At 41.8% G+C, this 26487-nt stretch overlaps 1 protein-coding gene across 2 annotated transcripts in view; it reads left to right on the top strand.

Moving 5' to 3' along the window:
• Positions 1–26487, top strand: part of LOC120931587 (protein tyrosine phosphatase domain-containing protein 1-like) — a 63592-nt gene that overhangs the window by 1867 nt on the left and 35238 nt on the right. The window contains exons 2-8 of one of the 2 annotated variants that reach the window (XM_040343172.1): positions 817–952; positions 8939–9138; positions 14567–14647; positions 17140–17258; positions 18892–19029; positions 21327–21874; positions 22039–22155. In XM_040343172.1, the coding sequence (XP_040199106.1) occupies positions 8960–9138; positions 14567–14647; positions 17140–17258; positions 18892–19029; positions 21327–21874; positions 22039–22155 (1182 nt within the window). In that variant the 5' untranslated portion in view covers positions 817–952; positions 8939–8959. Of the gene's footprint in view, positions 1–816; positions 953–6463; positions 6568–8938; positions 9139–14566; positions 14648–17139; positions 17259–18891; positions 19030–21326; positions 21875–22038; positions 22156–26487 lie in introns of those variants that run through there. The other variant, XM_040343173.1, reaches the window with a different exon arrangement.

The raw sequence follows: 26487 nt of genomic DNA, 5'->3' as shown, positions 1-26487 counted from the left end.
TACATCCACTTTAAGTTCTTTTGTCAACTGAATAGGTGAGCGAATCATGGTGGGTCTAAAAAGTGCATAAATCATTAATGAGCCGATAGGCATTTAACGATTTGTTGTTTTCAGTGAGAAATTTGTCTATTCATGGCTACCTGAATCAAACCAAAATCCAGCTGGTTTTAGTAGGGAGTTAAAATTGACTGGGATCCCCTCACATAGTTAACATCAGATTATGGTAGAAGGAAAGAGATGCAAGGATTGTGCATGCTCAAGAAAAGTACCAGTTTTTTGTTTTTTTGTTTTTTTTAAGTACCTGCTAATCTATTTTCTCAGTAATCCTATTGCTGTCTGATGCTGACATTTAATTATTGCCGTAATTGTTTAGACATATGGGGCCAGATCCACATACATGTAGAACGCCGGAAAAAGCCGACTACAGACGACGTTAGAAAATGCGACGGCCGCGCGTACGTTCGTGGATCGTCGTAAATCGCTAATTTGCATACCCAACACGGAAAACGCCACCCAGCGGACGCCGAAGTATTGCATCTTAGATCCGAAGGCGTACGAAGATGTACACCTGTCGGATCTTACCCAGAAGCCGTCGTATCTTGGTTTGAGGATTCAAACTAAAGATACGACGTGGGAAATTTGAAAGTACACCGGCGTATCAGTAGATACGCCGGCGTACCAGTAGATACGCCGGCGTACTTCGTCTGTGGATCTGGCCCATGTATTTTACAATTTTTCAGTTTAATGGTATGTGTCTGTAGAAAAAGACCAAATGAGAAAACATATGACAAGGTTTTCTTCTAATCTTTTCCTCAGTTTTGCTATTTTACTGTAAAGATTTGAAGCTACACATTGTTAGTCCACCATATGAGGTTGACAATGCCCAAGTCAGATTTTTAGAACATATGGAGTAATTGACTGGCAAGAAGGCTGATTGTCTTAATGGAAAAAGGTACAGTAAATGCTATTAATTGGAACTTGTTGTTGATTATTAAAGTGTTACTAAACCCAGAACCTGCATTCACAATATCTGGTCTTCCACAGTACGCAGAACATGGAAATGCAATTATTTTAGTAAATATAAACTGCTAAATACCCTTTCTCATCAGCAGAATATAGCAGTCTTGTGACTTCTATCAGTGTTTGATTAAAGCTTGTAAGAGGGGTTTTCATTCTCCTCTGACTGTCCTATGAGGCCGCAGGACCCCTGACCCTCTGTCTGGACAGTGCTGATTGGCCCTGTGCTGATCACATGTACCCAGCCAAAAATAAATAAAAAACATTTTTGAAATACACAGCAAACTGACTATGTGCAGAGGGCCACCGATGCTCTGTATTATCAGCAGATGGATAGGGGACTGTGGCGGAAGGGGAGGATCAGAGAAGACAGGATCAAACAGCCTTTTTTCACAATGCAGAGGATTAACCTGAGTCCACAGTGAGTATAACAAGTATGCTTTACTGCATATACAGACTGATTTTACTGTTGTGGGTTTGGTAACACATTAATACAACAAAATATGACACATTAGTTATTCAGTGCAGAATAAAAAGAACAGTAGGTCAAAAGTCCTATATTTCAGAAGATATGTAGACAGAAGATATGCTCACAATTTGTGCCTTAAGGCACTCTTGATGTATAAGGTGTTCATTAAGACACAAGAATGTCTTATAATTTAAGCCAGAGATTTTGTCAAAATGTCACATTCTGTTGAAAAACTGGTTTAGAAAATGCAATTCAGTCTGTAAAAAACAGGTTCCTACTTCAAAATCTGAAGTTCAAACTGAAAGGTCTTTTTCACATGGGCTTCAGCTTGTATAAGAGTGTGAATAGTGAGCTTTTTACAAAGCATATGCAGAGCTTTCAGCAAGCCTTGTTGAAGCTTTTAAAGTACCATTTAGCTCCAGTTTGTAAATGTTGAACACAGGTCCCAGTGGGAACTCTGATTGTCACTTTAAATAAGCTACTAGCAGGCTTCAGAATAATTTAAAGCTTGTTGCATGCCTGCTGAAACCTGCTAGAAGCTTATTTAAAGTGGTTGCCAGAACTCCCATTAAGACCAGCGTTCAACATTTTTAAAACGATGCTGAATGGTAATTTAAAAGTTTCAACAAATCTTGCTGAAAGCTCTGAAAATGCTTTGTAAAAGCTACAACTCATATACAAGCTGAATTCTGTGTGAAACAGGCCAAAGAATACGTTATCTTGTGTAGTGCCTCAGTAGGCTACTAGTGTTCGGTAAATTTAGTTTTTGGTCTCCTTGTAACCAAGGAGAGCAGTTATTGATTAGTAGTGTCTGTTCTAGGTTCTGTGGGTGCAGACTCAGCTACTTTCCCCTGCATCCCACTGAGCTCTGGAATATAGTGGATGGAAGAGCTTAGACCCTGGCCTGCATATTCATGCCTCTTCAGCCAATCCCTGGTCAGGAGAGTGTGTGATCAGCAGGGTCTGGGAGGCGTAAAAAATAGTCTGAGGCCTAGAACAGCTTTCTCTTGTTCCTGGGGGAGATCAGAGGCAACATGCAAGAATCCTTTTTGGGAATCCAACTCCTGCTTGGTGTGGGGGACCTCTGGTCTAGCCTCCTGAACACATACAAAGCTCATTTGAGGATCCAGTACACAGGAAATTAAGTACAGAATCTGATTGATACTGCAGGTAGCAACACAGCATTTAGGGTACAGTAAGTACTAGCCTTTTTGACTTTAGAGGTTTTCCTTTGCTTTACTTGGAAGCTCTTTTCTCAGTGAATCCAAGAATTTACTCCTGCTGAGGAGTCCCTGTTTGGAATCAGTTTATTCTTCACGTATAAGAGGGTGTTCTCACCCTGAAGGAGCAGATCAGCTATAGTGTCCTCAACTACAGTTTGTTAGACGTTTCTTGGAGTATCCCAAAGCTCACCCTCACCCTATCCCAGTGCTTTAAGTAAATAAACTGTAAATAAAATATTTACTGCCTAATTCTTGACTGGAGTGCCTATCAGGGAATGGGATCTCAGACCAAACAGCAAGGCCAGCCCAGTGCTACAGTTGTAGGCCTTGTTAGCTAACAACTCTCAGTCTTTGCAAAAACTTTTTGCTCTTTTTGAATTTTCCTGGTAAATGGCCGTGTATTTGTTGCAAAGTGAAAATTCACCGCATTTACGAAGCTCTGAGGAAAATTCCTATTCACAGTGCCATTTCACTTGTTTATTAAACAGCTAGTTTGTGCTTAGTAAATTAACACTGATGGGTTTGGGAAGTGCCAGAGCCCCTGAGGGGAGAAGATGTGCATTGGTCTGTGATGGAAGACATCAGTCTGGGAGACAAGTAAACCAATTACATTTCTACAACAATGTTGGAGAATAATGGACTGTGTAATTCTACAAAAGCTGAAGATAGAAATAGTGCAATTTGAAAATTAGCTTTCTATACTAAAGCTGGCCATTGACAGATTGAAATTCATCTAGTTTAGAAGGAACTGGCAGAATTTTGAACAGTGCATAGCCGTCCCTGTTTGATAGAAGTTGATCAATAGAATGACTTCTGTTGAATGGACAACCTGGCAAACTTGCATGGATGGAGGAATATTTTCCTTTTTCCCTTTCGTTCAGCCCATTGACTGAACCAAAAATAAATTAACCGTTTATGGTCAACTTTAGTTTTAAAGGTATTTTTACCTAAATTATTAAATATTCAAGACGAAAAAACTAATTATAAAACCCTTTGTTGGTCATGTGTAAAAAAATATAAGCTATTAAAGCATAACTACCTTACCTTATCTCTAGCGGTCCGGGTGCCTCACCAGTGCCAGCATCTTGTCCCTGGGCACTGGTTCTCTCCATTGGCCAAAGTGGAATGACATAACACCTGCTAGAGATGTGCACAACAGAAAAATGTGTTTCTTTTTGTTTTGAATTTGTTTGTTAAATTCGTTATTTTGTTTTGTCATATTCATTATGTTAGAATGAGAGTCGGTTCACACTAGGGCGACACGACTTCCAGCGCGACTTTCAGAGGCGACTCCGACGCGACTTGAGCATGAACCACAGGGCGATCTGGGGCGATTTACAACACGACTTGAAGTCGTCTCCAGGACAGGAGACTTTCCAGTGGCCAATCAAACAACAATCAGCTCTAGGGGAAGGAGGGGGAGGGAGAGGTTTGCCTGAGAAATGTATGTTATCTTCCTGGAAACATTTTACCACGACTGATCCTATGAACTTATTACTCAAAAAACAAAAAGTATATACATGTGTCTATGGTTGTTAATTAATGTCCAGACAATCAACAAATAATGTGCAATAAATGCCAATACAGTGCCCTGTGCCAAACTATAACATATGGATTTCTCAATCCATCAAAAAAAAATGTGAAATAAATCCCCCCAAAAAAATATACTACTATTATAATCCACAGATTGAATGTGCTCCAAGAAAGCAAGAAAAATGTATTGTATACGAAAAAAATATATAAAAAGTAAAAAGATATATATGTGCTAAGAAAATCCTTAATAGATAATTTCTTGCAATGATGCCCAGCTATGTTTCCACCTTCACCGCAAATAGTGTTTACACCGTCACCGGAAAAAATAGCCACTCACCAGATGGACCCAGAAATCTGCCTTTGGTTCATATGGATAACCACTCCTTCTCTCAGGTGTATCAGCAATCACTCCCAATGCTTTGGCTGTAGTCTTGTTCTATATCCACTCATGTGACATATAAAAGACTATCATGGTGTAGTATATCAAATAATTTATTATGATTAAAACATATAGTTATTCCACTCACATATAAAAGTGCCTTGGAGCCGGCACTGAGCTGATCCAGCCGTAAATAGGAGTATATAAATGTACGAGTATGTCCAGTCTGAGTATACCGAGGCTGGGAACGCAAGCGACAAAGTGAGGCATCACACGTGCGGACCAGGACATACTCGTACATTTATATACTCCTATTTACGGATCTCATATTTAGACTTAATTTAAATTTTTTCCATATCTTCCTGGAAAGTCGCTTCAGTTAAGACAGTGATCAGACTTGGAGGCGACTTCCATTGAAATCAATGGGTACAAATCGCCTACAAGTCGGATTGAAGTAGTACAGGAACTTCTTTTGAAGTCGGAGCGACTCGAGTCGTGTGTATTAACACCGCTCCCATTCACTTGCATTGTTTTTCTCGACAGCGTGACTTCAAGTCGGATCCCAAGTCGCCCCAGTGTGAACCGGCTCTTATTCATTTTCAGAATTTGTTTTGTATAAATTCGTTTTGTATATTCAGATTTATTTTGTATATTCGTTGTTCCAAATTGATTCATATTTCAAAAGATTTGCTAAATTCGTTTTTAACATGTTCATTTGTTATTTCAGGAGATCACTTATGCACTCTGTTTGGGTTGGATGGAGGTAAATCCATCAGAATCTCTGAATCATATTGTAATGAATAGAACGCAATTAATTTTGGGGTCATTCGTTTTTTCATGATTTGGAGTTTCTGATGGACCCACCTCTATCCAACCCAAAAGTAATTACTGTACAGTACTTTTTGCAATATCTCCATGTTTCTATTAGATATGTAGTGCATATTTTACTATAAGGAAATGTTCCAGCAGCTGCAGTCTCTCCCTCCCTCCCCAGTGACAGCAAGTGGGCATCTTCTATGGGCACCCACTGTCACTGTTTGTGGGGCCCAGCCTGCACGACCATGTCATTCATTCACATGTGAATTGGAAACTACAAGTCCCTTTAGTGTCAATGTACTACCATGGCGCTGTTCAGTTCTTTGTCTTTTGCTGTTAGTGTGTACTGTGTATCTGCCTGCCCATGTGAGGTACAAGCAGACAGATAAACTGAGAAGTCTGCAGGAGTCCTACATGGAACCAGGGATTTGCTGACTGTGAATGCAATGCATTTACAGGCTTCAAGTAAAAAAAAAAGAAGATAAAAACACATTTTTTTTACCTGCAAAACGTGAACTTATCCTTTAATGCAACATAAAAACTAAATGGATCTGAATCAATTTGGATCATTTGTTATGTGGTTTTTCAGATGCTTTAAACATTAAAAAAAGGGTCTGAATGAAACAAATTAATACAGATTCATTTTGTTGTTTTGTTATAATTTATTTCAGATTCGTTGAAATTCATTACTATTGTGATTTGGAGATTCAGATACATCTAAATCTCCGAATAACAAAACTTTTGTCTGAATTTTGATCCATAATGAAACAGATCGCACATGTCCTGCCATTTGCAGTAGTCAGTCATTCCGGCACACAGGGATTGTTCTGGTGATGTAAGCTGAAGTGTGCATGCGCAGCTCAATTGGAATGCCGCAGAAGACTGTGAGCAGGCAGGTAGGTGTACTTTATCATGAATGAAATGTTGCATGTTTCTTCTGCGATAATAGCTTGCCTGCTTGCAAGCTGTTGTAAAATACCTTCATTTCTGCTTTAATATTTTATTTTCTGTTTTTTATCCAGCAGGTCAAGCTTTAAATTTCTTGTTTTAAAGGCTCTCAGTTGCTTCTTTGATGTCAGGAGCTTGTTGTTGACACAGACATATGCTATTGTTTCAAACCTTATCAGAAGGTTTGTTTGGGCAATATATATAATCTGTGTTTTTTGCATTGGTACCATAGTGACTACCACTTTGCTTTTATTTTTTGGTAAAATCTTTATTTGTATTTAAAGAACATATAAAAGACAATACAAGTTGCAAATTAGCCATGGTGCATGGCTATCACTTCTGATCCGTCCTGGACACAGTATGGCAGTGATATCAGGAAAGAATACCCTTCAAAAGGATATATGGCATCCCGCTGCAAGACAAAGAAATTAACAGTCCAAAACAATGTAACCAAGAGGCTGTGAATAGATGAGAAGAAACTAGGGGGAGAGATAGAAGAAGAGGGGAGAATGGGGGAGAGATGGAGAAATAGAGGGAAAAGAGGGTTCAGAGCATACCTGTGAATGAAGATGGAGTCTGCATGTCTGCACCGAGCAAGCCGCATCAGGGGCCGGGTCACCCCCAGAGGGAGCAGAGAGAGGTTGTCACTATGCCAGAGTGCCACGGCCCCCGCAGGATCTAAGGGATGGCTCTGCAACTCTAACACACCAAGTCTAGACTAGAGGGTACATGCCCTGGGTCAGCCATATAGGCCGTCCAGGGTGCCCATATGTTAAAGCGTTCCAGAGTACCTCTACAAGTTGCAATCCAATGTTTCGCTTCTGTAATGTCATTTACCTTGCCGACCCACTCCTCCCTTGTAGAAATTCGGGGCGGTTTTCCAGTAGATTGGGAGTAAACGTCTAGCCGCATTTAGAAAATGTGGCAGTGCGCTCTTCTTATATCCACTAATCAGGATCTGAGGAACAGGTAGGAGGAAGTGGAGTGGGGATAGATGGACGTCTAGACCTAGGATCTCTTTTATCTGGGATTTAATGTCTTCCCAAAAGTGCTTGATCCGGGGGCATTCCCACCATATGTGCATAAGTGTGCCTCTGTGGCCACAGTCTCACCAGCATAGGTCCGATACAGAAGGGTAGATACACGCCAAATTAGCTGGCACCCTATACCAGCGAAACAGAATTTTATAATTTGTTTCTTAGGTTTTAGACTCAATAGAGCTGGAGTGAGTGAGCTTGTAGAGGTGAGTCAGCTGAGTTGTGTTTAGTTCAAGGTTTAGATCTCTTTCCCAAGCCTGCATGTGTGCAGGTTTGGAGTTTAGGGTGGCGGAGCCCAGCAGGTGGTACATTTCCGAGACCACGTGTGGAATCGGATCGTCCTCCACGAAAAGGCGCTCAAAGGGCGCCTTTAGGGTGGCCATGGACCTCAAATAAATGGTGAAGCTGCCTGTACCTCCAAAAATTCATCTGGGAGCCGCCATGTCTAGCCTGCAAAGTCTCAAAACTCAATAGTTTACCGTTGCTCATGAGCTTTCCACAACTGGCGTTGCTATCATCCACCCAGGGGCCAAAAAAGGCCATTTGTTCGCCCTGAGGAAACCTCAGAAACCCACCCAATGGAGCCAGCGAGGACACAGGATGGGATAGGTTCAGGGTGGGGTTAATTCGGTCCCAAATTGAAAGAGCATGTGTCGTCAGCGGGGAGGTAGTGTCTGACAACCCCCTATGCTCCCCGGACAGCCACCTTTGCTATTTTTTTAATACTCTTTTGCATAGGTTTCCATTTCATATGTAGCACATATTTTATAATAGGGAAAAATTTTAACCACTTAAACCCCGGAAGGTTCATCCCCCTTCATGACAAGGCCATTTTTTGCAATACGGCACTACGTTACTTTACCTAACAATTGGGCTGACATGGGACGCTATACCCAAATACAATTTATGTTATTTTTCCCCCACAAATGGAGCTTTCTTTTGTTGGTATTTGATCACATTTGCGTTTTTTATTTTTTGCGCTATAAACAAATTTTATAAAAAGAAAACATTTTTTTTTCACTTTCTACTATAAAACATACACAAATAAAAAAAAAAATCAAATCTATTCATCAATTTAGAACAATATGTATTCTGCTACATTTTTTTGGTAAACAACATCCCAATAAGCATATATTAATTGTTTTGCAGCAACTTTTCGCAAAAGTTATAGCGTCTACAAACTATATTTTGATGGCATTTTTTTTTTTTTTACGGGTAATGGGGGCAATCAGCGATTTTTAGCAGGACTTGCGACATTGCAGTGGACACATTGCCAGAAACATGTTCTGAAATACATATAGGTGTAACATGTAACTAAAATACTCACTTTAAGAAATAGTACATGCAGTACTAATTTTTATTTTCTAGATCACATTCGGTAACAAAAGCAACACTGACATTTCATTCCTTTTCGCCTTTGTGTGTAAAACTTTGATGTATTTTAATGCCAGATATTTCCAGTTCTCTTGCAACTATTTATTGACTGACCTTATTTAACAGTTACATATTTTTTCAGGTATCCGGCACGATTTTGACAATGAGTTCTTCTGGAGAAGAGCCCCTCCCATCTTATTCTAATACCAGAGAGCGGATTGTTAAGGTAGTTCCCCCTCATTTAATTTGCTCCCTTACATGTGGAGGCCGTGAGTGTCGCTATGAGGGACCTGAAAACTGGTCCATGGAACAACAAGCAATTCCAGGGTTGTACTCCTCCTGGTAAGACACTGTGGGCTTTGGTAATGCTTAAGGCCTGTTACAGGCTAGAAATGTTTCCTACAATAACATGTAGGGGTGCATTTAAAAAAAACAAATTCGGATCTATTTATCTCCCTCTTTTTATACTCAATGGGTATTGTAGTCCAATCATCCATAGACTGCCATAGTAAAGTTTCTTTCCAGAACTTAATCTCCCATGATTCAGTGCTGCCAACCATCAAGTTGCACATCCCTATACTTGTAGTGATTCAAATCAGATAAATGTGTAATAAATTCAAAATAATCACAAATAATAACAACGACACAATTTTTTTATGTATATAGAATGTAATAAAAAAAAACAGTCCCAAAGAAAGTCTTTCAGCTCAGTGTATGTTATCGATCACCAATAGTGTCCATATATGATCCACATAATATCCCTCTTCATGCAGTGCTCGTAACAACCACTCCCACTGTGCAGATTCAATGAGTGATTCATTGGTTCTGCACAGAGGGAGTGGTGAGCACTGCATGAAGAGGGATATTATGTGGATCATATATGGGCACTATTGGTGATCTATAGAATACAGTGATGTAAAGGCCTTTGCAGATTTTTTAAATTCCATTCCATATATTACACATTTATCTGATTTGAATCACTACAGGTATGGGGATGTGCAACTAACATACACTAATATCTGTGTAATTTCGTTTCAGACACTGGTTTGGTATGTTCATAAATATGTCACCTTGTTGCTTTCTGCAGAGTTGTGTAAAGGAAATGTACAGTATTAAAATAGCAAGACACTGTACCTGTACCAAAGAGGAAGCACAGTGCCAAGTGCCACACCGATAGAGCTCAGGGAAATAATATCCAGATAGAGTCAATAAATATCATAAATACATTTTATTGAAAAGTAATTACAAAAATCGCATAAAAAATAAGCAACAAATTCTGCACCTTACACCATCCAAAGACAATGTTGTCTGGGGAAAAAGACAAATCACAAACAGACCGTCTAAACACCATCCACCTATCCAAAATGATCCTATATAGTGTATGTGTAAGTCATAAAAAACGTCTAATTAAAAATCTTAATTGGAAATGGGATGTTTCCTTTTTGGAGAATTATATTTCCCAAAGGATAATCCCTAGAGGGTTTTATTCTAAAATGGAGGGAACTATTTATATCTTGTGGTATAGATCTAATGAAGTTGATTGTACAAGAGGAAAAATTACAATTGATAAACCTAATAACTGAGATAGAACAAAGCAGTTTGGACTTAGACCCCTTTAAAGAACAAGAGGAATTCACTAAACATAACAACTTGGTTAGAAAGGAAATTGATAGAATACAAAAAAATAGAAAATTACAAAATAGAGATTTCCTTGATTGGGAAAAAGATTAAATCTTTGACCTCTTTTCACAACAAGTAGAAATAGGTCTAGATGTAGACAAGGTAGATCTCTGTTTCCCCAAAATAGATGTGGCTATGAGTGACTTTGATAGTGATGATTCAGTTCGGCCAGTCACTTTTTTAGATCAAGAACAGTTCACTTTCCCCGGCAAGATGTTCACAGGAAAAGACAGGTATTTTGAGACAGAAGAAAAAGACATAAAAAGAAATAGAAAGAGAGAAAAAGGCAAAGAAAGAGAAAATACAGAGCGCAATTACAGGACAAGTCAATGAAGGAGAACTTAATATGTGATTCTCTCTTGGGAAGTCCAGATAATAAGGTTGTCAACCTTTCTTCTTTCAATTTGAAAGAATCCCATATACAAATCCTTAGTAAAGGCCTATCCTTTTCACCCAAACAAAATATGGAGGAGCTTACTGTGTTTAAAGACATAAATCTTATTCTACGCAAGGTTTTATTTCGGTTTTTGCATGAGCAAAAATATAAAAGTCCTGCAGCATGTAAAATCCTTCAGGAGGAGGTCAAAAAAACGATTGAAGATCTTTTGGCCCTTCTGGATGAAGGACCATCTGATATTGATCTGCCAATAGACAATGACACAATGATTCTTAGACAAGCTGACCTAAAAATAAAAAATAACAAAAAATGTTACCCCTTTCAAAAAATAAGTTAATTGGTCAATTTTTTGACCTTGTAAATAATGATCTTAAGAAATGAAACTGGGAGGATTTCAATTGCGATAATCTAATGTGGTTCTGATGAGTGAGGAGAAGTATGTTAAGGAGGCAAAAAGACAACTGGGTAATCCAGACATATGTTTGAGACTATCAAGCTCTCCTTTCTTGACTTTGGTTGAAGAATTTAATTATATGTTGCTCTTAGTACAAGAAGACCTAATCACTAAAAAGGAATTAAACCATCTACAAGTATCTGACTATAATATCTCAGTTCTCTATACTATGCCTAAGCTTCATAAGAACCCCACTGGAAGACCAATTGTCTCTGCAATCATTGCCCCCCCCGAAAGGGTGGATCAATATATTGACAGTTTTTTGAAGACAATGGTTCCTGGCCTAGAATCATATGTGAGAGACACCAAGGATGTTCTCAACACACTTGGTAACATTGTTATTGATGATAATTGGTTTCTTGTCGGTGTTGATGTGGAGTCGCAATATACTTCAATACCCCATCACTGGGGACATAAAGCTGTGAATTTTTTCCTGAAAATGTTTTATCCAGAAATGGCTTATCAAAACTAATTTGTCTTGAACCTGTTAGATTTTGTCATATACCGTATAAAACAACTTTTTTGAATTTAACGATGTTAACTATCAGCAAGTGTCAGGCGCGTCCATGGGGGCCCCATGGGCACCCTCATATGCGTGCCTACACTTGGGTATGTGGGAAGAATTGGAGGTATACAAACTAAGATCCTTTGATAGATTTGTAAGGTTGTGTATTCGTTATATCGACGATATCCTGGTGGTCTGGAAGGGAACTGAGACTGAATTGGAGGAGTTCATTAATGAACTCAATGGTAATACACGCGATATCAGACTTACGTTTGGATTTGATCTTGTTTTGATTCCCTTTATTGTACTCAGGATTATGAAGAAGGATGGAGTTCTGGTAACTTTCACCTTTTGAAAACCCACAGCACCCAAAACTTTACTTCTGGCAGATAGCTTTCATCCCAGATCTTTAGTGAAAGGTATCCCTATGGGGCAATTTCTCCGTATTAGGTCTATGGTGTAGACAGCGCCATATGAACATGGGATACGGATTCTGTGCTACTGCTAGTAGCGGCAGGTGGCCAGTACATTTGGCCGTGCCTCATCGGTCTCCATATCTCTCTAGTGACTCGACATTGAGTTCAGCATGGTGAGTATAGCCACTAGGAGAAACGATGGTAGCCTGGATCAGCCGCATTGGCTTTCTTTGCATACCACTGCTACTCAGTCTCCAGCTGACAGCGAGACATGTAAGTACACATTGTATCAACCAATGGAATTGCATTGATCAATATATTTTGGTCATTATGTAGCCATCTGGAAACATTTGTTTAATACTATGGTTCTCACAATTTATTTAATACTATGGTTCTCATATGAGCACCTGACCGACTTCAGGAGCCAACATATGTCTTCAGTTCCTTGGATCCATTATTTGTCAGTGGTTACGGCTTTGCGACTTCAGCTTCCCTCTCCCATTCCCTAAGTACTGTTCCCAATCGTAGTGTCCCCTTAGCCTGGACTGTCATCCTCTGAAACCCTGACCTTTTGCAATGGCTGTTGCTTTTATTCAATCCAGTTTACAGGACTGCTTGGCCCGATGGTGCTATTCCCCTCCGTTTTCACTTACACATAGTGCTATATAGGATATTTTTGGACACGTGGATGGTGTCTAGACGCTCTGTTTGTCTTTGTCCCCAGACAACATTGTTTTTAGATGGTGTAGGGTGCAGGATTTGTTTGTTTTATGCGATTTTTGTAATTTCTTTTCAATAATTAGTATTTTTGATATTTATTGACTATATCTGGATATTATTTCCCTGGGCTCTATCAGTGTGGCACTTGGCACTGTGCCTCCTCTCTGGTACAGTGTCTTACTATTTTTGTATGCTGGTTTGGTCACTGATCCCACCTCTATTGGAGTGAGTGGATGGATATCCGGTGGTACCTTTGTGTTCCTTGCATTTTTTGTTGGTTTACTTTTCTTTTTGTTTTTACAATGTACACTATTACACTGTATATATTTTTGTTAACTTATTCCCGCATGCCCTATAGCCTGCTCTATAGCTGAAAGCCCCCTGATCACTGATCGGGGTAAAGAGCCAATCACAGCACCCCTTTACCTTGTTATTAGCTGTGTCCAATCACAGCTGATCACAATGTAAATACAAGTCATTTATCGGCATTCCTTTCCTCATACTAACAGCGTCAGAGAGACAATAACCGGCTTGTGTGAAAGGGACATCTACACTAATAGTCAGTCCCAACAATGCCCACCAGTGCTGTCAATCAGTGCCCATTAGTGCTGCTAATCAGTGCCCACCAGTGGTGCCAATCAGTGCCTCCTCATCGATGTCAACTATCAATGCCGCCTATCAGTGCCCATCAGTGTAGCCTCATTGGTGCAACCTCATCAGTGCAGCGTAACAGTGCCCATCAGTACCACCTCATCAGTGCCCATCAGTGCTGCCTATCGGTACCACCTATCAGTGCCCACCAGAGCCATCTATCAGTGCAGCCTCATCAGTGCCCAACTGTGCCACCTATCAGTGCAGCCTCATTAGTTCCTTTTCATCAGTACCCACCAGTGCTGCCTCATCAGTGCAGTCTATCAGTGCCCATCAGTGCATCCCCATCAGCGCACATCAGTGAAGGAGAAAAAATTACCTGTTTTGCTAAATTTTATAACACAAACTATGAAAAAAAAAAAGTTGGTCTTTTTTCGTTTTGATTAGCAAAAAATAAAAAACACAGTGGTGAGTAAATACTGCCAAAAGAAAGCTATATTTGTGTGAAAAAATTTCATATAGATACAGTGTTGCATGACCACACAATTGTCATTCAAAGTGCAACAGCGCTGAAAGCTGAAAATTGGCCTGGGCAGGAAGGGGGGTAAAAGTGCCCTGTAGGCAAGTGGTGAAACAACATGGTAAGGATTAAAAAAACTGTTTAAACAGTATTAAGTATAAATTAGATAAAAGTTAGCAAAATTATAGTACTCTGTGAATTCAATGTCATGTCAATGTTTTTTTTTTTCTATAAATAGTAAAATAATTCACTTAAAAATTATTTATGTAAACATTTTTTTCAAAAACTGTTAAAATGCAATTGGATTATGAATTATCTTTAACATTCTTTCAATTAGAAAAGAGCCATGCAACTTCATAATGGATGCCTAAATGTTTGATTGTATATACCATTTAAAGAGCAGATCACTTGACATGCTGATTAGTATTGTAGTATTTTTATGTGTTTACCTATACTATTTTGTTTGTGGCTTTATTTGTGGTTTTAGGGTTACAGATGAAATTCTGGCTATGAGCCGCCCATCCACTCGTCTGATGCAGGAGTACAAGATCACTGAGCAATTCCACAGGTAAACAGAGATCCTAGAATAAGCATGACCTATTAGATTAGGTACATTTCATAAATATAAGCAGAGTATGGTAATTCAGTATATTACAGATGCGTGTTTGACAACTGGCCATGCTTATCTACTTATTCAAGGCTTAATTCCTAAGGCCAATGCCTTGTGTCTATCTTGTCTTTTCCTCTTCGCGGCATACCATGGCAGGGTATTTGTACTGCTGCAGAACCTTTACAGTAATAGCGGCTAGTAAGCTGTCCACTGTTACTATAGACTGGGGCCAATTACATTGGGTAGTATGAACATTCCTATTCACACTATAGCACACAGAGGTTGATTTACTAAAACTGGAAAATCTGTGAAAAATCTGGTGCAGCTCTGCATAGACACCAACTTCAAGTTTTTTTTTGTCAAAGTTTAATTGAACAAACTGAAGATAGAAGCTGATTGGCTACCAAGAACCGGTACACCAGATTTTGCACGCTCCAGTTTTAGTAAATCAACCCAAAAGTGTTTTGTGTACTAAGGCAGCCCATTCATTTTGAATGTGCTTGTAATGCACCTTAAATCATGACAAATTGGAAATGACTATTTTCATTAATATCACTTATTACAATGCACAGCATATGAATTGTGGTGCGCTGCAGTGCAAATACTTTGCTGTCTACTGTAAAAGTGCATTGCGTGTTACATTTATATTGTGGTAATGCAGTTACATTGTCGATGTGATTCCAATAGTGAGCTATGATTTATTTTCATCATACGGCAGTGGTCATCAACCCTGTCCTCAGGGCCCACTAACAGGCCAGGTTTGCAAGATAACTGAAATACATCACAGATTATATAATTTGCTGCTCAGTGATTGCAGTATTCTAGTCTGCATCTCCCCGAGGTAATACATAAAACCTGGCCTGTTAGTGGGCCCTGGGGACAGGGTTGATGACCATTGCCATATGATGAAAACTCAGTTTAATACCACAGCAACTGTGTTCATATAGCATTAAAAAAAAAAAAAAGAACTGTCCGCTCTAAGCAGCTTTTCCCCAGCGAAAATCGAACCCCATGTGCTAGAGGCAGGCTAAAGCAATTTATGTTCGTCAACCAGAAGCAAAGAAAAAAACTGCTGCACACCGGATGTATCACAAAAGTCTTAATTTTTTGTATAAATCATCCACAAGCATGGGTCACCACCCTAGGACCATTCTTCTGACCAGTGTCGGTGCATCCATAGAGGACGCCTGAGCGCCGCCCCCTCTCGTTCCCGCACCGCCACTGAATACAATACATAGATTCATGCATTGCATGAATCTATGTATTGCCGCTGCCGCCGACTATTCAGATGGCCGGCCCCCTGGTGAGCGCCGGCCATCTGAATAACGGCAGCTGGTTGGCTGTGGAAGTGCTGGTCAGGCTGTAATAGGCTTCCAAATACTTATCCAGGGGACGCACGGACGCCCCGTTCGTTCCTTGGATAAGACTGACAGGCGTCTCAGCCAATCAGGTTCATCGGTTCTGGTTACCGGTAACCTGATTGGCTGAAGCATCATCGAGGGCGGGAGAAGACATTGAGGGAACGTGGAAGGAGGATGGCCGACCCCAGAAAGGTAAGTGCCGGGCGGGGGGGCAGCATTTTACAGGGCACAGTGGCGACAATTACAGGGCACAGTGGCGAAAATTAAAGGGCACAGTGGCGACAATTAAAGGGCACAGTGGTGACAATTAAAGGGCACAGTGGCAACAATTAAAGGGCACAGAGGCGACAATTGGCACAGGGGCAACAATTACAGGGCACAGTGGCGACAATTAAAGGGCACAGTGGTGACAATTGGCCCAGTGGTGACAATTGCAGGGCACAGTGGCGACAATTAAAGGGCACAGTGGCGACAATTACAGGGCACAGTGGTGACAATTACAGGGCACAGTGGTGACAATTAAAGGGGAACGGTAGCGACAATTAAAGGGCACAGTGGCGACAATTGGCACAGTGGCGACAATTGATGGGCACAGTGGCTGCGTTTGATGGCATGGCACAGTTGTGACAATTGATGGCACAGTGGCTGCGTTTGATGGCATAGCACAGTGGCTACGTTTGATGGCATGGCACAGTGGTGACAGTTGATGGCACAGTGGCTGCATTTGATGGGCCTATTGGCTGCATTTGATTGGCACAGTAAGGCTGCAATTGTTTTTTTTTTTTGTTTGTTTGCGCCCCCCCAAAAATTTGGAGCACAAGCCGCCACTGCCGCTGACACATTTCACCCAATCAGGTCTAAATTGTAGAGCCCTAATTGGGTGAATCCCATCAGTGGAGTGTTTCTAGGGTGGGGACTGTTATTGCCATGCTTGTGGATGATTTGTACAATAAATAAAGACTTTTGTGATACCTCCGGTGTTCAGCGGTTTTTCTCTTTGCTTTACAGTGATTCTGAATTTGTAATGCCTACACAGTGAAGTGACGTGAGATTAAAATGAAAAACAAATTGTGCTGTATCATTTGACAGATATGGGATACGTTCAGTTGTCAATGCACAGATTCCCTGGGAACATGGCTATTGTGGAGACTCCCTTGATCCTCAGAGTGGCTTTTCATACAGACCCCAGGATTTTATGGATTCTGGCAGTAAGTGTTTTTCTGTATATATTATGTTAGATGTAACTTCATGGTACATCCATAGAATATATAGCTACATATAAAAGAGTGAAAATATCATTCATTCAGTCACTGACACAATAAAGGTCTTTTATCAAAATTAACAATGTAGAGCAACTGCAAGTCATCTGAAGTTATTACCAGCTTTAGTGTATTTGCAACATTCTACCCATTCTCCCTAATTTCCCCCAACTGTCAATTGCAAAATGATGCTGAAAAAGTGTGAACAGTATTTTTTAATTGTTACATCTGTTTAAATCGTAAGTACAGTATATGGGCAGGTGGTAGGTCATCTCCCCCTTCTGCCTAGGAATAAGGACCCTGCATTGGCCTTGTTGTATTTGACCCAACATCTACTGTTACCACTACCACCATTCACACAGGTTTCAGTCTCTGGACAACCTCTGCAGTCCATAGGTTGGTTTTTCACTGGCTTCCTCTACACATATGGTAAATAACCAGCATACAACTTAAGTGAGCTAACTTCTTCTCTCCATTTACGGTAAATCAAACCTTGTCTTTACGGTGGCATAAGACATACACTAGTTCTTAATTAGTCCTAAAAATAAGATAATCTGTTTCCCTAGATTCTATTTCTCCCATGTGACAGGGCAATTCCTCTCAAAGAGCGACTCACAAATAATGGCACAGCAAGAATAAGTCCTGTAGTAATGGGGAAATCACGTGGCTTACTACACTGTAGACAACCTTCTCTGGGTGGAAACTTTTGACAGAGACCTCTCTAGCCTCACTCACCTGTTTTTAAATTACCCATGACCAATGACAGATGAGCCTGTTTCCTGGATTCTGAGGGGCAGAATTAAAACCAAGACCTAACACCCTCTAACAATCATCCTTCAGGCCGGGTTCACACTGGTCCGACAAATGCTCCAACATTGGGAGCTTATGACGCATGATGTGTGAAAATCAATGTTTCCCTATGAGAGCCGTCTTAACTGGTCCGACTCAAGTCGGTCCGACTTTGAAAATGCTCCCTGTACTACTTTGGTCCAACTTTGATCCTACTTTTAGCCCATTGAATATCACTGAAGTCGGATCGAAGTAGGATCCTTGTCCTTACCATCCAACTTTTGACATCCGATATTGTGATTACAGCAGCAGCAAACAGAATTTATCCCACACTATGATTGTTTTGATTGCTCAAAGGACAAGTCAGACTATCTCAAAGTTGGATCAAAGTAGTATCCTGTTCATTCAAGTTGGATGGATGTAGGACCAATGTAGGACCGATGTAGGACTGATGTCGTAGAGCAAAGTAGGATGAAAGTCGTGTCTATAAGTGTGAACCCAGCCTGAATGAGTCCAACAATATAAGACAGGCTTCAGTATCTCTACTCCTTCAAAAGTCCTGAACCAATTAGGATACCTTTATTGCTTTGGTGTGACCATGAAGGTAAAAATTATCAACTTCTAAAAACACTCATTGCAAATGTTAACTAGAAATTGCTAATTTTTTTAAGTAGACCTGTTTTTTTTTTAAATTAATGTACTGTACTTTAAAGCAATAGCTATGTTTGTGAATGCTTCCATTACTGCCTTTCATTTTAACCACTTGACTTTGTTTCCATTTCGTTCTTTCTAGTCTGCTTCTATAACTTTGGTCTTCCGGATTTTGGAGTAGCTTCTGTTCCCAGAATTCTGGATGCAGTGAAAGTCATTGCATTTGCTCTTAGAGAGGGGAGAGTCGCTGTGCACTGTCATGCAGGACTCGGACGCACAGGTAACAGTAACAAGCTGCACCACTTTCTGGAGAGTGTATAAACGCAAATTGCTATATCTTTCTTGTGATCAAGCTACACAACAGTTACACTGATTTGTTTATATTTTTATACACATATCGAATGCACCATAATATGTATTGCTGCAGCTATATTTAATTATTAATGGTTTGACTTGCTTTTCAGGATCATAAACTCTCTCTATTAATTCTAGTAATATCAGTTTATTGGGAAATATCAGGAGCAGCCAGAATAACTTTTGTGACTTTTGTGCCTTCTTCCTTAGGCCCATTTAACATGGTTTTTATCTGGTCCGATCAGTAGGGGATCCATGAATAGAACGTTTGTGCCATCCATGTCCATTCAGTTTCCTGTTGCCTTTAAAAAACAGAGAATTTTAGACCTATTTTAGATGTATGACTTACATCTGGTTACCTCAGAGACATCACCTTTAGGTATGAAAATCCAGAAAAGAATGTGAGCCTCTTTTTTTTCCCCTAGATCTGGACAGGCTCAGAGGTAATCCAATGTAAATTGATGTAGATAAGTTTACATGGAATTTTCAATCAGGCCTGCTTGAAAAACTGACAGTCAGAACTCATTAGATCATCAGAGTGAAAGGGTTAGGCCTCGTACACACGACCGAGGAACTCGTCGGAAAAGACACATAGTTTTCCTCGACGAGTTCCTTGTTAGGCCCCATACACACGATAGAATCCATCCGCAGATAAATCCCAGCAAATGGGTTTCTGCGGATAGATCCTATGGTGTGTACACGCCAGCGGATCTTTTTCCGCGGAGAAATCTCCTCTGGGATGGATTTCAGCAGATCGAATATTTGCTGTGCTGCACAACAAATCCATCTGCTGGAATCCATTCCAACGGATGGATCCGCTCGTCTGTACAGACTTACCGGATCCATTCGTCCAAAGGGATTCCCCGCACGCGTCGTAATGATTTGACGCATGCGTGGAATTCCTTATATGACAGCGTCGCGCCCGTCGCCGCGTCATAATCGCGGCGACGGCGCGACACGTCATCGGCAGAGGATTTCCGCGGGGATTTCAATGCGATGGTGTGTACACTCCATCGCATAGAAATCTGCGGAAATCTTTGAGAGGATTTATCCGTGGAAACGGTCCGCTGGACCGTATCTGCGGATAAATCCTCTCGTGTGTATGGGGCCTTAGGCTTGTCGAGGAACTCGACAAGCTTGCTTTGCGTACACACGGTCAAGACAAAATCTCCTTGTTCGCAAACGCGGTGACGTACAACACATACAATGGCAGGGGAAGTTCGATTCCACTGGCACAACCCTTGGGGCTGCTTTTGCTAATCTCATGTTACTGCATGTTAAAGTGGAGGTTCACCCGGAAATTACAATTTTTAAGATTAGATTCATGCTCATTTTGTCAAGGGGAATCGGGTATTTTTTTTTAAATCAAAGCCGTACTTACCGTTTTAGAGATACATCTTCTCCTCCGCTTCCGGGTATGGGCTGCGGGGCTGGGTGTTCCTTCTTGATTGACAGTCTTCCGACAGGCTTCCGACGGTCGCATCTATCGCGTCACGATTTTCCGAAAGTAGCCGAACGTCGGTGCGCAGGCGCCGTATAGAGCCGCACCGACGTTCGGCTTCTTTCGGCTACTCGTGACGCGATAGATGCGACCGTCGGAAGCCTGTCGGAAGACTGTCAATTAAGAAGGAACGCCCAGTCCCGAAGACTATACCCAGAAGCGGCGGAGAAGATCGCTCTCTAAAACGGAAGTACTGCTTCGTTTTTAAAAAAACTACCCGATTCCCCTTGACAAAATGAGCATGAATCTAATCTTAAAAACTTAAACTTAAAACTCCTGCTTTAAGTAAAAGTTTGGTAAGAGACGATTTGCCCTTTTCAGTCTGTTACAGCCTGAAAAATGTGTTATCTCCATTACAAATGCTACTTTTACTCCCGTCTCATACTTTATTCTGAGCATGCGCGGGTTTCTTAGCATACACACGCTCGAGTTTCTCGTCGAAAACCATGGAACACGACATGAAAATTGAGACTCCCGTCGAGGAAAAAGAGAACTTGTTCTTTTTTTTCCTTGTCGAGTTCCTCGACAGTTTCCTCGATGAAAAACGTACACACGACCGTTTTCCTCTGCAAAAAAGCTCTCCCACCAAGTTTCTTGATGGATTCTGTCGAGTTTCTCGGTCGTGTGTACGAGGCCTCAGGATACATTTGGATTGTTAAAGTGATTGTGAAGACTCAAAGCGTTTTACCTTCATGCATTCTATTCTTCTGCTTTTCCACCAGGTGTTCTCATTGCCTGTTACTTGATCTATGCATGTCGCGTAAGTGCTGCAGATTCCATTCGTTTTGTGAGACTGCGTCGCCCTGGATCTATACAGACAGGAACTCAGGTGTCTCTGGTGTGTGATTTTGCATTGTTCCTAAGTTCACAGTGGCCAGTCTTTCCACAGGCCCCCCTTGGCCACCGTTTCTTTACTCTAGCACAGTACCTGGTTCAGCAACGTAACCTTCTACATGGTCAGGAAGCTCGGAGTTTGCGCCATCTTCCCAAGCCAGTGGTAGTGATATGTCGAAGACTGGCACAGTTGGCAGGGGGTAGGAGAGCAAGAGGACCATGGGTGGAGCTTGAGAGAGAGGCTGCACACAGGCTCCTCCGCCAGGTCATTGTCAGAGCAGCAAATGACCGCCAGTGTAAGAAGATGCCCACACCAACTTGTGAGACTGATGACAATGAACAGGAGAAGACAGGAAAGAAAAGAAGAGGTCTCCTACAGAGTCAACTTAGTTGTGACACTGGAATACTGCAACTGCTACTCATGGGTGACACATCAGTAAGTGATTTTGGCAGAGGTATATCACTGTGTAACTCCTTACAATAACTTGAACAGAAGCCCCTTATCTCTGATTGTATACAATATAATTTAAAGGTCATCATTTGTTTGTAGCAGTATTGTGCATTTATTATTTTACTTACATTGTCTTGTTTTTTCCATAGGTAGATGTGGCAAGCAATGGTATTAGTCAACTTGAGCTTGCCAAAACAGCAACAGAGTCGACAGACACTAATGTCCCTGAAGATCTGCAGAAGGGAACATACAGCATTATGCCAAATGTGAGTCCCTATGCAAAGAAAATAACGGGATAGATTATTTTATTAAAACTGTTATTTACAGCTGTATTTACTATAAGGCACTTGTAGGCTATAGTCCAGCTTAGCAGAGCAAGAAGACGCAGTACTAAAGGCCATTTTGAGTTTGATATTTATTTTTATTGTCATCTTGTTTGTCTAACTCTGCACTTATATGGGTAAAGGAAAGAGAGATGGGGTGGAGAGTGAGCTTAAAGGGCATGGTTAACAAAAAAAAGGGGGCCTCTGTGTACCCATAAAATGTGCTCATATTGCTATGTCACAAGGTAGAGTCTCAGACACCTTTATAAACCTCCAACCTTGTTAAACATGGGGTCAGGAGTCCAAAACACATAGAGTGCAGGGGTCAGGATTACATAATGTACAAAGTACTGTGATCAGTACTGGGTTTAGGAGAACATAATACACAGAGTACAGGGGTCAGGAGTAAATAAGGTACACAATGCAGGGGTCAGGTGTGTGTAACATACAGACAGTGGCGTCTCTAGCTTTCATATTTAGGGGGGGCACATGGGGGGACAGGGAAAAAAGTAGGGGGGCCAACTATAAAATGCAATTTTATATATATATACAGTATATATATATATAAAATCTCCTGGGGCCCTTTACTACGATCCCACAACGGGCCCTTTTACATGTTCTGTCGTGAGCTCCCTTCCTACTATACTGGGGCCCCTCAGGGTGGCAGAAAACAAGAGATATATGTCACCAGCACACCAAGAAAATATAAGGGTCCAAAGCAGTGGGAGAACTTTCAGGGTTGCAAAGGTTGTCTTGCCACCGGGGCCTGGTGTTCTGCCACTGTGGGGTTCCCCAGCTGTTCTGTCCCTGCTATTGACAGCGCTGGTCTGGCATCTGTCTCCTTGGCAGGGGCGGCAGTCTATTAGGACCTAGTGCTGGTGACATTATGGGTGCATGCAGGGGAAGGCTGTCACTATTGGTTATAGAGAGCTGGGCCCCCAGCTGGTCACCTAGCAGCAGTAATACTGTATAACCTTCTCTGTTGACATGCTGATCGGGATGTGATCCAGGTGATGCTCCCAGTCAGATCTAATAAACACAATATTTATTAGCATCAAGAGTACAACCACATATATATATATATAATCAAACGTATGTTCCGCAGCCATGTGGGCTCTATGCCTGTAAAGTGTGGGCTTTGATCAATAAAATCTCTGATATTTAACACTAGGATTTGACTGGGAGCATCACCTGGATTGCATCACGATCAGCATGTCAGAGAAGCGCCACTGCTGCTAAGCAACCTGCAGGGAGCTCAACTGTCTACAACCAATAGAGATGGGCTCGGGTGTGTTTGAAATCCCACATGCCCGATCCCGCCAAGAAGCCGACACTCCACAGTGCTAATCACAGGCAGCGAGACCTTTCCTGATCTGTGCAGCTGCGGACCGGGAAATGTCTCACTGCCTGTGATTAGCGCTGTGCAGTGTGGGCTTCCTGGCAGGCTCTGGCATGTGGAATTTTGAACATGCCCAGCCCATCTCTAACAACAAATTGTGCTGGCCCTCCTGTACATCAGCCCCATAAAGTAACCAGCTCTGGGTTCCAATGTCCTGCCGCCGCTGCCATGGAGACAGAGACCAGCGCTGTGAAAACCTGGGACAGGACAGTAACTCTGGTTGTTCCAGCACTGGTCCACACTGGGACGATTCCCCCATCCACCTATAATGTGTAGATGGGGGAATTGGATCATTTCTTTTTTTTTTTTTATTCAACCTAATAGTTGAATGAAAAATTGTGATCAATGTATGGGCTGCCTATGAGCTAAGACCAGCCATAGACAGTTTAAATCTCAGCTGGTTCAGCAGGAACTGGCTGAGATTTGAACCATTAATGAGCAGATTCTCTTATGATTATCACCAGTGGTTGCTGTATAGAATACAATTGCTGGGCAGGAGGGATATTCCCGTCAGCACTGTTTGTGTTGATGGGGGAATCATGCAAGTTTCTTTCCTGCAATCTGTGGATGTAGGAAAAAAATTTGCATTGTATATTACCTGCCTAACTGAAAGTGAAAGTGTAACAGAATGGCCCGTGACACCCAGAGACTTTTGAAGGATGGGGTTTACTCCTGTGCCAGCGTCACTATGCCCTTTTGGGCATAGGGTGACTGAGAAATGATAATTATAAATTACATGAGATGGGACATTACTGATAATTCATGTATTGCAGGATATCTTGAAATATTACAAGTTGTTAAAGTCTGACTCCGACAGGTCAATAGAGTGTTTTCATTCAATGGGGGGACACATGCTTTTGAGGTGTTAATTGAGTCTGCTCCTAGACATTCCTTTGTGTGATGCTAATACTGTTTTGTGTCCATTGTGCTAATTAGGTCTGCTCCTAAGACCTGTTCATTGTGTATGCTAATGACACTGTTAAGATGTGGAATATGACTTGTCAAGCTGTAGTAATTAACCCCTCTAAATGCGGAGCCAGACCGTCTGGGTAATAAGTAGTAATTAACTCATCGGAATGTTATTATCTAAAAGAATGTGTATGAAGCCCCCCATTGTGTGATGTGTGGGTGGAGTGTGTCTTTGTCCCTGTGATTAACTGTAACATGCTTGTACTGTATATAACAAAGCTAAGTTACCATTAAAGGATTCATTCATTCATTTTGGAGCCAGTACCAGAGCTTGTTTTGTCTCGTTTATTCTGGGAAATGAAATGGGTCGTGTCTGATGTCTGTCGGACTGTCGGATAACCTGTCGTGGGGCGATGGATTGGAATATCGTAAACGGTGGTGACCGTTACAGAAAGTAAATTGTGAATGTCTTGAAAGAACAGGAGAGGGGGAGGGAGACAGATGGGGGAGAGAAGGGATAGAGATAATGCAGTTCAGTGATTACAGTGTACTGCAGTCTGCCGTGCACACACATACCCACGGTCCAGGCTAGAATCTCAGGCATCATTCACACACATGCTGCTGATTTTCATATTTCCTGAACACACATCCCCTCTCTTCAGATACAGCACACCGAGATAGTGTGGGCGGGACTGAAAGGAGAAGCAGGAGGAGCTTTATTCCTCCCTGCTCATATGTGAGGAGAGTGGGGGGGGTGGCTAGACTCGCTGGGCTGTAAAAGAGTGTCATAGACTGACACTTGGCTCAGCTTGCAGTCACCACTCTCGGAATTTACAGGCTGGTTCTCCTGTCCTAAGGACGGGAGAAATCAGTCTGTTTTTTCAGTAACTGAGATGAAGGCTTGGGCCCCCCTCCCCCACAGTGCTCATGGAGTCCTTTCTGCAACTCGCTCTTCTCCGTGCCAATGAGGATGCAGGGGAAGGAGCAGATCGGGCGGCTGTGGTTGTGTGAACGCTCGCATTATGCAGTGTCAGCGAGCAGAGGGAGGGCGAGGAATGCCCCGCAGAGCTGACTGGGGACACTCTCCCTCTCAGGAGAGACTGTTACTCCAGCGGCGGCCCGAAAAAAAAAAAAAAAAAAGCAAAAAAAAAAAAAATTTTTTTTTTTTGGGGGGGGCACATGGTGGGGCACAGCATAATGTTGGGGGGGGGTCAGGGCCCCCTCTGCCCCCCCCTAGAGACGCCTCTGCATACAGAGTGCAGATGTCAGGAGCACAAAATGAAGAGAGTTCAGGATTCAGTTAGCAATACTTTACCCCTCTTTCCGCTCTCAGCTACAATCCCCCCTCCACCCCCCAAAAAAACAGCACTACATCTTTACTCAGCACAAATTCTCTCCGCAAGGCAAAATTCTCCCCAAACAAAATTGCAGAAATTCCACCATTCTCCCAGTACAATCTCCCCCATCCACTGAGCCTCTCCTCCAAGTAAAAATCTTTGCCACTCTTCACCCAAGATCCCCTCCCAACCAGCATGCTTGTCTGCCACAGAAATAACTTCCCCACATATCTCGCCTCCCAGCACATATTCTCCTCCTTCCAACCCCACTCCCCACATAAAAACCTCTCTCCCCACAAATACCTCCTCCCAGATCAAATCCTTCTTCCCACTAAAATTCACGTGAAAAAATCTCCCCTCCCAGGACAAATACTCTCCCTTCATTAAAAATCTCCCTCCTAATACAAATCCTCCCCAAAGATCTCTCCCATTCAGCAAACTTCCTCTATTCCCACCCAAATCTCTTTCACACCACAAATCCCCCCCCCCCCAAATTCCCTCCCAACACAAATCTTCCCCTCATACCCCATCCTAGCACAAATCCTCCCCCCCAAGCAAGTATTTTTTCCATCCTTGCTTGTTGTGTCCCCAGTACAATTCCCCTCTCCCTTGCTTACAGACTTCAGGTAG

The sequence above is a fragment of the Rana temporaria genome, chromosome 3 (assembly GCF_905171775.1).
Source record: "Rana temporaria chromosome 3, aRanTem1.1, whole genome shotgun sequence".
Taxonomy (NCBI): domain Eukaryota; kingdom Metazoa; phylum Chordata; class Amphibia; order Anura; family Ranidae; genus Rana; species Rana temporaria.
Note: the sequence above shows the minus strand (reverse complement) of the source record. Positions and strands in the feature narration are given on the sequence as shown.